We start from the raw sequence: 12,742 nt of genomic DNA on the forward strand, positions 1-12,742 counted from the left end.
TCTCTCTCTCTCTCTCTCTCTCTCTCTCTCTCTCTCTCTCTCTCTCTCTCTCTCTCAGTTAACCTGGAAAGACAACACTTAGACAAACAAGTTGAAAAGAAGACTCTAAGACAGCCAAGCTACTGGAAGAGGCTTCGACCAGTCACTTAGAAGAGACATCTTCCAGCCTGCTGCACTACCAGCAGAGCATTCAATGTGTTCCAGCTTCCTAGCTTTTGTGAGCTGTCATCTGTACTGAGGGTGGGGTAAGCCTTGGGGATGCAGCTGCCTTCAAGCCATCTCTGCTCCTGGAAGGAACTTCTCACCCATATCCGTGTAAGAAACCCCAAACTCATAGCTCACCGTGCAGTACTTAGGTGTTAGCTGTATTTTAGTTTGTCATGGGCTTCCTGTCTGGGGTGAGTCGATCTAAGAAGCCACTTTAGTTTGTATGTATGTAATCTCCATCTTGTACTAGACTGAATTATAAGGAACAGCTAAATTAGGCCGGGTGGTGGTGGCGCACGCCTTTAATCCCAGCACTTGGGAGGCAGAGGCAGGCGGATTTCTGAGTTCGAGAGTTCGAGGCTAGCCTGGTCTACAGAGTGAGTTCCAGGACAGCCAGGGCTACTCAGAGAAACCCTGTCTCGAAAAACCAAAAAAAAAAAAAAAAAAAAAAAAAGGAACAGCTAAATTCCCAGAAACAACTTCTGGCCTAAATTAACCTAAGACTAGATTTCTCACCTTGTTGTTGGTTAGCACTCAGTCAGGAATGAAACCCAGTGGCTGCTAAAGAGGCTGACTGGCTGGTCTCCAGGCCAAGTGATCAGGGAAGCCATCTGAGGTATTTGACAGGTAGTAACCCACTTAAGACGCCAGGTGTGAAAGACCGTTGGACATGTACAGCATGCATGGACCTGATTGGCTTCCCCTACCCTACCTAATTTGGGTGTTTTTGTTGTTTTTGCTCTTGTTTCAAAAGGTTCCTCTGTCCTGCCTGCTCCTCGCCCCCTTTGCCCCAGGCTGACAGGGTTTGAATCCCAAAACCAGCTGTCTCCCTGATGTATCAGTTTCTGAATAAAGATACTTTCATTGGCTTGAACTTGGCTTTCATGGTGGATTATTCACAAATCCTTGGACCCTAAAAGTATGTGTCATCCCTTCCCAGGAAAAGGTTTTTTGTTTTGTTTTTTTAAAACACACCATAATTGACCCTGAGAGTCACAGCAGAGTCAAAGGTGAGTTAGGGAGGAGTAAGTGCAAGGTCCTGGCTATGGGTAGCAAGGCATACAGAGGCTCTGAAGCCTGAATGGAGGGCATCCACGGTCCTGGCTATGGGTAGCAAGGCATACAGAGGCTCTGAAGCCTGAATGGAGGGCATCCACGGAGTTAACTCCAATAGTTGCCCTTTCCTGTGGGGTGTGAAAGAAAAAGTATTGGCTCAGAACCCCCAAGACCAGGTTCTCAGCACAAAGATTTGTTTACAGAGGGACAGAGGGGAGGGAATTAGAAACAAAGACAGAAGACAGGATGACGAGAAGGGGAAGGGAACAGGGGACAGGGACAGGGGTATCTGACCCAGAGGACAAAGGAGTGTCACTGGATTGAGAGGAGACAGATGCAGCACATAGGAAAATGGCAGTTTACAAAGGAACAAGGGGAAACCCTTGTTAGGATGAAGTGTTTAATTTTAACCAGGCATGCTAATTAGGTGAGCCAAAGGCTTCTGATTCCTGAAGTTCTATACTTTTATAGCTGGAACTTGGTATAGAACCTTCAGCCTTAGGGGGAAGTGGCCAAATAAGGGAACAGACCTTGGCGGCTAACTTTAGGGATGTAATCTAATGGCTTTTAGCAAGGCAGAGGGAATTCCAGAGAAGAGCAAGGCCTGCTACAACTACGCTCACCACTCAGCTGGCTGGAGTCCCTTACGTGTGCTATGACCATGGTTGCAGGGTTCTTGCTGTGGCTAAGGAAACAATGGCTGAGCAATCAGGGTTAGGAGTGTCGGCAAGGAATCCCAGGATGGCAATTTCATCTTCACGTGGCATAGGGCACATGATGAGTGGTGTCCACCACAGAATACAGAGATGCTCTGAAAACAGTCAAGGGTTTGTAGTGGTTCCAACCTTTTAATGCTGCAACCCTTTACTACAGATCCTCAGGTTGTGGTGAGCCCCAACCATATTGGAAATATTTGATAAGCAGAATCACAGACGTGAGGTTGCAACCTCAGGCTGACCATTGGATAACCGGAAATTTTGCAGCCTTTAAGATTAGTGCGTAAGGATTGAGATTATCAGCAAACAGTGACAGATGTTGTCTGGCTTCTGTTGTGTATGGTTCAAAATGTATCTGAGGCCAAGATGGGGGCCTATCAGGAATTTGTGTAAAGGAGCCAAGAAAGGGAGGCGCCTCTGTGTCAGTCTCTTATTTGGCAAGAACACTATGTAAGGGAGAGGGTGAAACGGAGGTGCTGGCTTGCTGGTTACTGCTGGGGGGCCAGAAAGAAAAGAGGACAAGTTAGATCTGTGCTCAGAAGCTCTTCACGGTGCAAGCACTTGGAACCCATGGGAAAATGATTGAGGAAGAGGAGGGGGAGGACATACTAAAAGCATAAGATCCTGTAGTTCAGCCTTTAAGGGATTTGAAAAAAGGTAACTGTGTAATCCAGCATGCAGATGAGGCATTAACAATGGCCCAGCACACTAGAGTCATCAGAAAATACTCAGCACTTGGAACTCTTGGAACGAGGAGAGACTTTCAAACAATGAAAGAGCCCGTTGCAGCATGGCTTGTGAGGTTGTGGGTCAGGGAGCTTGGGATCCATCTGTGTGGAGGCAGAAATACTGTTAACTATTCCTCCTGAGGCAAAGACTGCATAAATGAAAGAGTATGAGGGAAATCGGTCCCTGATGGCAGGGCCATCAGGACACTTGGTCATCCTCATCAGATGTCACCACACATAGGGGCTAGAGGACTAGAGAGGAGAAGCAGACACTAGTGAAGGGACTAGGAATGAGGGAAGCTGTTTGAACCCCAGAGCCATGGAGCTCACAGAAGAGTTAAGGAAAAGGTTGATCCAGCAGGGATCAAGGCTGGTAGCTTTGCTGAGCCGTTGGTAGGGCATGACTCTTGTAAAGTAGGAAAGGCTTTGACAGACCTTAGTGTCTTAGATCCCATGCGAAGCATCTGTAAGGGGAAGGAGCGACCTAGAGGAGAGATGAAAACGGTAAAGAGGCGGTCTGTCTGGGATCTTTAAAGACGATGCGCTAAGATTGTGTCTAGCTGGAGCTCCTAAGGTAAAAATTGATAGATAGCCAATTGTATGCTAAGGGGCTTCTGGAAGGCTCTAGCACTGTTCTCAACCTGGAGGCTGCACATCAGATATCCTGGATATCAGATGTTTATGATTCTTAACAGCAGTGGTATCGAATCTATGAAGTAGCAACAGAATGTTTTATGGTTGGGGGGGGTCCCCACATGAGGAACTGTGTTAAAGGGTCACAGCACTAGGACGGTTGAGAAGCACGGCTCTAAATCCTGAACAGCTCACAGAAGACAGCGTGACAGCACAATCTAGGACGGTCAAATGGATGGAGCACCCATGTTGGATCATGCTTTACGTTAGTATCTTCTTAGTTGTGACCTTCCGGGCTCATCTGACACTTGATAACAGATGGCCACAGACTTTCAGAGTGCTTCGCCAAAGTCAACTTTGTAACTCCACCATTTGTACCATTTCTTATGGGTCAATGGTTTGAGATGTTGCCATCCCTTGGAAAAGGTTTTGTTATGCATATGACATGCTAACCTGAGTATTTCTCAAATTCAGAAAGCCACCAGAGAGATCACCTGGTAGGATGGTAATTCCACCCTACAACCCTGCTGCAACTGGGTTAATCAAAAGGAAGAAAAAAAACCAAATAGTTCTGATGGGTGGAAAACAACATCCCAGAAGCCATAAGGTTATTGAGTGAAAATCTCAGTGCCTGGGGCTGGTGACCTCTGTGAATTGTTGGCCAGGGACGTCCTCCAGTCCCCACCAGTCATAAAGACTTCTAAACAAAGGCTACTGTTTTCTTTGTATCAAAACTGGTCTGTCAGCCCCTGCTTCTGCAGACACTACATGTCTTGCTGTGACTGCAGGACTTGGGGAAACTAAGCTGGGACTGAACTGGACAACCGGAACTCCCACACTGCCGCTGGCTTTCAGTGCCCAAGGGGCCATGTGGGTTGCTGAATTATCATCAACGTTCTCATGGATCCTGTGTGCTAAAAATAACATGGCAGCAGGACAGACCTGCTCAGGCAATGGTGGCTCCTCTACCATGGGCGAGACCAACGGCCTTTCATGCCTGACACTAGAAGGCAGAAAAAAACCTGGTGGCTGGGAAGGTCAAGGTGTTATCTGTACTTTGGTCTGTTATAGGCTCCCTGTCTGGAGTGAGCCAACATGTGTGCTTCATCTTCCCAGGAAAAGTTCTGTCATAAAACAAGGCTTATCTTATGTGCTATGTTCCAGAATCTTCTAAGTCATATATGAGCAACTTTAATGAAATAAAATGTATACATGTTATGTCCAAATAAAAAGACTAAAAATTTCCTTCAAGACCCTTACTCTTTGCAATATATAAAAATAAATAATCAATAGTTCAGCGTCTGGAACGTCACAAATACAAGCAGAAGGAACTGCCACCATCATTCTAAATAACTGCAATCAATCCATTTCTTATTCCTCGTCTTCAGTGAAAATTAGACTGAAATTAAGTTGGACTGTATCATCATTGTCAGAGTGAACACACGAAGAAAGCCATTCCAAGGTTGCTTTGAAGGGAATGTCTACTGCATTTTGCACTCAGACACTTTTCCTGAGGAGGCTTGACAAAAGTCTGTCTTGGGGTCGACATTCTCTACTTCAGCTGGTTCCTCTGAGAAAGAAAATAAAAAACAAATTAATTCTATTCCAATACACATGGAAGCAAGCTCATCAGGAAGCAGGAAAGACTGCAGCAGATGTTTCGGGAAGAAGGGTGACTGGCTCCTACGTTTGGTAAAGCAGTAGGAACACTTCCCCGTCAGACTCTAGGCCCATTCTGTCAGGAGGTGTTACAAAATGATACTCTGCAGAAAGCTAAGGACTCTAAGGTACACTCAATCAGTGAACCTGAGGTTCAGTGTGAACCGACTATGAACTCTGTCTGGCATCCTTTGTTGGATTTTTGTGAACAAAGCGTGTTAGCCTCCTTGTGGAAAAGCAGCTCGTGTAGCATTAGCAGCTGCTCAACAAGCTGCAAAGGGAGAGGAAGAGAGCTGCAGAGTTGGTAGTCCTACCTAGCTGTGGAGTTGACAGACCACAGTGATTGCATCTGCAATATAGCCACAGTGGCTAAGGAGTGGCACTTTTATCTTGGGGCTAATAGCAGGCCTGAAATCTAGTTAGACAGCTGTTAATATGAGAGGACTCATTCCTGTATTGTAAGCCTAGACAGCTACTCATAGCTGGAGAGATCACAGACCTAAGGAGAACCTACCAGCACCACTTTCTTAAACCAGTAAATCTAACTATTCTAAACACTTACTTTTGTACCCACCGTAAGGGTAGGTCTCACTGCTCCTCAAAGCAAGTTTCCCCCCCCAGCACAGCAGAAGGATGCCGTTATAGACTGCCACAACTTGTCAAGATACAGACAACGGACTGTGGGGTATAGACTCAGTTGATACATGTAGAGTACAACTCCTACACTTAAGGCTCGGGCAGAAGAGGCTTGGAAGGACTGTAAGAGCCAGAGGGCCAGGGAGTCGCTGTGAGACTCTGACTTCTAGCTATGACAGGGACACTACACCCATCAAATCTCAACATGGCTTCTTAAACAAGCACAATTATACAACATCCCAAATGAGATGGAAGAAATCTCACAGAAGCCCATTGGGGAGGGAAGCTACAAGCAATAATGGCTGAGAGAGAATTAATCTTCTACAGGGATGAGCGTCCTGACTGGAGCTCCAAGTGGTCAGCTCTAGAAACTCGAATGCAGGTAGCAGTGAATGAACGGACGCAGCAGGATGCAGGCAATAGTTAGTGAATGAACAGACACGCGGCAGGATGCAGGCGACAGTGAATGGCATGGCGGGATGCAGCAGGACGGTCACTCTTTATATGTACATTTAGCAACAATGGTTAAAAAGAGGGTGTGGGACACGTCTTTGTTTTACATGTATGAGTATTTGCCTGCATGTATGTATATGCTCCATACTCATGCACAGTACCCTCAGAGACCAGAAGACCCCCTGGAATTGGAGTTACACAGTCGTGCGCTGCCATGTGGGGCTGGGAACGTTAACCCTGGGCCTCTTGCAAGAGCAGCAAGTGCTCTAACCGCTGCACTACCTCTCAGGCTGTGAGTTAGTTTTTTTAAAATACCCTATTGTTTGGTAATCAAGTGTAGACTGGGAGGAGTATATGGTGGCAACCCTGGGGTAGAACTTGTATGCAAGAATTCTCATTTACTTAATAACCCACAAGCACCCCGAGTGACGCTGGCAGGCTGAACAAGCTAACCTTGTAAAAAGGTTAGATTTTACTGTAATCTGTATGCACAGAAAAAAATACTACATAGGACTTTATGCTCTCCAGGATTTCAGTTCCCTGAAGGTCCTGGAATGACTCTTTCACAGATAAAGGAGGACTTCAGGACATACAGTTGTGTTTGAGAAGCTGAGCTGAGCACAGACTTGAATGGCTGAGGAGTCAGATGTGATGCTTCTGTAAGAGCAGGTAGAGGACTGAGGTGGCCGCAGTGGCAGGGTAACACAGTGAACTGAAGTCTAGTGCACACCATGTAACTGGGAAGTAACCACGGCAACAGGAACGTGAGTTCTGACAGCTGAGCTTCTGAGAGGCAGTGGCTGACTCATGGCTCAGCAGATGAACCAAACACACATGGATTCTAACACACATGAATTCTATCTCTTATTCCCAGTGACACCCAGCAACCTGAGCAGTTACCTACCTGGGGACAGCCCTAAACTGGAGTTATCAAAGTAGCGGATCGGGTGAGGTGCTGGTAGAGACTTCGACCGGTTATCGAAAAACCAAAATTTGGGGGAATCTTTTGGCACAGGATCTTGGAAATTTCGTTCCTTGCACTGAGAAGTTGTGTTCTGTCTCCTTTTAGAATCTGTCCCTGTCACTTTAGGAGACTTTGGAGAATTCTCACAAGCTGATTCTCTGTAACTGTCTCTTTTAAGAGTTCTTTCTTCCCAGGTTTTAACCTCCTTGGAGAGCTGAGAGTTGTCACTTGAATAGAAGCACAGAGATCAGACAAATCAATTCTTCAATGTGGGCATGGAGAAAATTTTTTAAAAGAACCCTATCCTAGCCTGTTGAAATATAGAGCATGAAATTTTCCATTTTATTATATTTGTATTTTAATTTCATCACAACACTTTCTGTTTGGACTACTTCCATGGTCCAGAAAAGGAGCTCTATCAACTGAATAAGTAAAGTAGAAAAATTTGATTATGGAGTTTTGAAAAAAAAAAAAAAAGATTCAAAGTTGGACATCATATTTAATGCAGCCACAACATCCAGAGTAGTTTATGCACTGCTGTAATGATTGGATAAATCAGATTTATAGAATGTTTATTAAACCTTTACAGAAGTATATTTTCATCTTCCTTAGTTTTTCTTCACTTTTTTGGTCACCATTTTCCCACCTCTCTGAATCTCTCTACACATAACCAGACTCCTCTTTCAAATGTACTTTCTTATGGTACTCATATCCTACTTTGGTGGGACAGGGGCTCAACAGAGTTCTGATGGCCTCAACCTCTTGACTTTCCTTTTTGCTCCTGAGTTCTGGCACTACAGCTACACACTATAATGTATGGCCCTTTGTTTTTTTGCTTAACGTCACTCTATATAAAGGATTATTTAGTTGTTATTGACCTGGGCTATTTGATTCATTTACGCTGCAGTCCCAGGGGATGGGATCTAGGCCTTGCCCATGCTAGGTGAGCATTCTGCCATGGAGCTGTACTGCGAGCTCTACACCTGATGTGTGATTTTCTCCCACTGTACCATTAGTGTTCAGTACAAAAGTTGTACTCTTCCATGGTAGGAGAAGCCAAATGATCCAATGCTCTAAGCCGTGTGTCAATGGGGTACAGTACTGGACTCAAGGTCCTGGCAGCTCCATTGACTCTTATAGACTCGGGGCGGCTTTCTTCTCTGTGTTCATTTCCTAGTACTTGGCCTAGTTAGTTCAGAACAGCTGCGAAGATGGTTCAGTGGGTAAAGTACTCAAGTGTAATTCCTAGAATCCAAGTAAAAAAAAGCTGGGTGCACAGTACAAGCCTCCTCAGTGCTGAGGAGGTAGAGGCAGGAAGCGCTCTGGGGTGTGCTGGTGAGCCAGGTCAGCTGAAGCAGCGAGCTCCAGGTTCAGTCAGAGACCCGGTCTCAAAAAAAAGGTGGAGAAGTGAGGAGAGAGACACTCAACAGTGACCTCTGGCCCTACATGCACAAGCTTGCACAGTTAATGAATAACACATTCCCATTTCTTCTAAAATAAACAAGCAGTTACTACATAATCTTTAAAAAGGTCTTTTCCCAAAATTAGTAAAAGGTTAACAACTGCAGAAAATATATACAAGTAACCAGAATGTATGAAGGAGCCGTAAACACAGGACCCGCCAGGCATTCAGAACTGCCCTGCTTCGTCTGTTCAGTTTCTTTTCTTCTTCTTCTTTTTTTTGGAGACAGGTTTTCTCTATTATGTTTTCCTGGCTGTCCAGGAACTTACTACAAGCTTAGTATTCAAGGCTGGCCTTGAACTCAGAGATCTGCCTGCCTCTGCCTCTGGAGTGCTGGGATTAGAAGTGTGACCCAGAACGCCTTGGTTTAGAACTTACCTTAACAGTTGATTCTTTTGCTTTCTTAGCTGCTCATTTTGCTGCTTTAACTTAGAAATTTCACTTCCCATCCTTTTATATTCACTTTTCAAAATAAGAGCTTGTGTGCTTTGCACAATTCCACTGCCACCTCCACAGGTTAGAGGTTTACTCGAAGGCTGAGAGTCTTGTTCTGATATCACTGCAGGAGGCAAACATATACACAGGTTGATATTTTTTTTTTTTTTAAGCAAAGCAGAAGAATCAACAGAGTGTCTCCTGTGTTGCCCAGGCTGACTCTGGACTGGTACTGATCCTCCTGTATCAGCTTCCGGAGTGCTGGATATAGGCATATGTCTCCATGCCCAGCCAGGCAGATAATCTTAATTAGCTCTGATGTTCAAAATAATAGAAATACTAACCTTATAACAGGCCACTATGAAACCCACTTCCTGGATGTCTCTTGTAATTCAGGGCTCCGTCTCCCTCACTTCCTCGTCTCCCTGGCCATCAGGGCTCCGTCTCCCTCACTTCCTCCGTCTCCCTGGCCATCAGGGCTCCGTCTCCCTCACTTCCTCCGTCTCCCTGGCCATCAGGGCTCCGTCTCCCTCACTTCCTCCGTCTACCTGGCCATCAGGGCTCCGTCTCTCTACAGCCTGCCTCCAACAGGTACACTCTCCACTCTAACTGCAGCAACAGCAGCCTTCTAAATCAGAGCCATTGCATGTGATCTCTGCTCTTATCACCGTGGGGCTGGTCAGCTGCTACCTCACGGCATGTCACCCTCCAAGTCACTCAGCACACTGCGAGTGCTCAACATATACGTGTTTACTAAATATACCTTCAAATGACATTAAAACATGTCAGTGTTGGCAAAACTGTATAAAATGGAGTTGTCATTTATTTTAATAACCCATTAGGTCACCAGCAGCTCATCAAAGAGACAGAATCTATGCAAGCGGATCAGTGATGTACATTTTTAGCTTTCAGGTACAATACAGGCCAGGCATCTCTGAAAACCACAACTGTTCCTGTATCCCAGTGGATTAAAGATGAACATCTTATTAAATACAGAAAAGGGCCTTGACCACATCCAACCTTTATTCATGATAAAGACAAGACAGGAGAGATATATCTCAGTATAATAGAGTCTACAGCAAGCCCTCTGTCACAGTCTTGATAAATAGAGAAAACCCCAGGTGCTGTTACTGAAATCAGGAACAAGAAGACTTGGGTGTTCATTCTCTCCCCTCCAGTTTAATACAGTGGTCCAGGTCTCACTAAGAGAAATAAGACAACTGTGAAAGTATCCTTATTGCGGATGACATGGTCTTCTACATAAAAGACCTTAAAATTCACTAGGAAACCTCTATAGATGATAATTACTTTCAGTAAAGTAGCAGGATACTAAATCAGCATTTAAAAATTGGTAGGCTTTCTAAAAAAAAAAAAAAATCTTGGACTAACTCTAAGCAAGCAAATAAAAGACTTGTACAATCAATTTTAATATATTAAAGAATGAAATCGAAGATGACATCAGAAGATGGAAAGATCTCCCATGTTCATGGATTGGTAGGATTAATATTTTGGAAAAGACCATCTTACCAAAAGCAATCTATATGGAAGCAATCTCCATCAATATTCCAACATAATTCTTCACAGAAATTGAAAAAAAAAAGTCTTAAATGTCATATGCAAACAAACAAACACACACACACACACATACACACATACACACAACACACACACCAAGGTAAAACAATCTTAAATAAAAGATCTGGAGTTATCACCATCCTAAATTTAAAAATTATAGCATAGAGCTGTATATAGTAACAAAAACGGCATGGTATTGGTATAAAATCAGACATGATGAACTGAACTGAAGTTACAGATATAAGTCCACAAACCTATGGACACCTGATATTTGAAAAAGAAGCAAAAATACACACTGGAAAAGAGAGTCTTCTCAACAAATGGTTCTGACCAAACTGAGGGTCTGCATGTAGAAGAGTGAAAACAGATCTCTCCTGTCATCCTGCACAAAGCAAACTCAAATGGATCAAGGACCTCCACAGGAGGCCAGATACCCTGAATGTGATCCAAGAGAAAGTAGAGAAGAGGCTGGCACCAGAAAAGACTTTCTGGGTAGAACCCTGATAGCAAAAGTATGAAAACCAACAATTAATACCCGGAACCTTAGGAAGCTAAAAATCTTTGCTAAAAACAGCAAAGAATACCATCAACTTATAACTAGAAAAACAAAACAAAACAAAACTTAACCAGTTATATACCTGACAGACAGTATCTAGAATATAAAAAGAAAAAAAAAAAAAAAAACAACCCAAAAAACCAAAAAACCAACCCTGCCTCCCCACAACCCATCTGATCAAGAAAATAAATAACAATTTAAAGATGTGGTAGAGGGGGCTGGAGAGATGGCTCAGCAGTTAAGAGCACTGGCTACTCTTCCAGAGGGCCTGGGTTCAATTCCCACACCCATAGGGCAGCTCACAACTGTCTGTGCCTCTGGTTCCAGAGGTTTGACACCCTCATACAGGAATATATGCAGGCAAACACAAATGAACAGTTAAAATAAAGGGAGAGTGCAGGGGTATACACTAGATAGAGTTCTCAAAACTATGAAACACAAGAGACAAGAAACACTTGCTACCCTTTCATACAGTTCCTCGCCTGCCGTGAGCCACACAATGATCTCCTTGCTACCTCAGAACTGTTATTTTGCTACTGTTTGACTCGTAATGAAAGTATCTGACATGCAGACTATCTGATGTGACCCGTTGGGTCATGACCCACAGAGTGAGAACTACTGACTTAAATATTCAAATTCTTAGCTATCAGGGAAAAGCAAATTAAAACTACTTTGATATTCCATGTTATGCCAGTCAGACCTTTCTTCCTCCTACTGGGTTGCCTCATCCAGCCTTGGTGTGAGTGAGGATTTGTGCCTTGTCTTATGGTATCTTGTTATAGTTATGTCTATTTGGTTGATATTCCTGGGAGGCCTGCTTTTTTCTGAAGGAAAATGGAGGAGAGGATTTGGGGGAGGGGGGTTGCTGTCGGTGGTGGGGTGAACTGGAGTGGAGGGAGGGGAGACTGCAGTGGGGATGCACTGTATAATAAATCACCACCACGCTCGTCACCGTCATCTCTACTCTGCCACTTACTTGAGGTCTCCTGGGCCTGTTGACTTCTTCTAAGATTTTCTCTCAGTAGCCTTATCACTTCTTCTTGATGTTCAACAGTGGCTTTTATAGAAAGAATTCTAATAGGAATAAAAATAATAAAAATATGTAAATATTCAAGTGATTTACGTGGGAGAGTAACTAGAACTGCTGCAGAAGTTTCTAACTTGATGTCATACTGACATAACACCCCTATGCCCCAGAAATACAGCTTGGCTCTTGGGCCTACACCCAAATGCAAAGTTTCAGTTTAGTTGTAGGAATAGTCCAGCTTTATTATTGGGAGACTAATTCACTTAAAACTTCTGGAAACATAATAATATGTTATGTTAGTTATAGCTGAACAAAACTATTTTTGGAGACACTATAAACTGCTACTGCAGGGCCATATAAACAGGAAATCACAAGAGAATGAAAAGAAACAGAACAAAAACAAAGAAAGCCAAACCGAACGCTTTAATTTCCATACTGTCAGGACAGCAGACCCTTCCTGCAGCTCTGACTTATGGCTAAGAGTCAAAGCTCAACTCTGACCCTGCTTCCCAGGAGAAAGAGAGTTTCTGAATTACAGTCAGCAATCCCAGCATTAATTAGCCATGATAAACTATAATGCTGCCTCAGAAATTATACTGTTCTTAAAAGCTATGAAAATGGTGCCAGTTGTTGTG

General features: G+C 43.9%; 1 protein-coding gene across 1 annotated transcript in view; it reads right to left on the reverse strand.

Annotated features, from left to right (window-relative positions):
- Positions 1 to 4,642: 4,642 nt before the first annotated feature.
- Cenpe (centromere protein E) overlaps positions 4,643 to 12,742 on the reverse strand; it is a 61,874-nt gene continuing 53,774 nt past the window's right edge. The window contains exons 43-46 of the mRNA XM_028760450.1: positions 12,057 to 12,154; positions 8,893 to 9,073; positions 6,993 to 7,279; positions 4,643 to 4,910 (exon numbers count right to left, since the gene is read on the reverse strand). Of these exons, the coding sequence (XP_028616283.1) occupies positions 4,822 to 4,910; positions 6,993 to 7,279; positions 8,893 to 9,073; positions 12,057 to 12,154 (655 nt within the window). The 3' untranslated portion in view covers positions 4,643 to 4,821. The remainder of the gene's footprint in view (positions 4,911 to 6,992; positions 7,280 to 8,892; positions 9,074 to 12,056; positions 12,155 to 12,742) is intronic.

Source organism: Grammomys surdaster, unplaced genomic scaffold, assembly GCF_004785775.1.
Source record: "Grammomys surdaster isolate TR1022 unplaced genomic scaffold, NIH_TR_1.0 126531, whole genome shotgun sequence".
NCBI lineage: Eukaryota > Metazoa > Chordata > Mammalia > Rodentia > Muridae > Grammomys > Grammomys surdaster.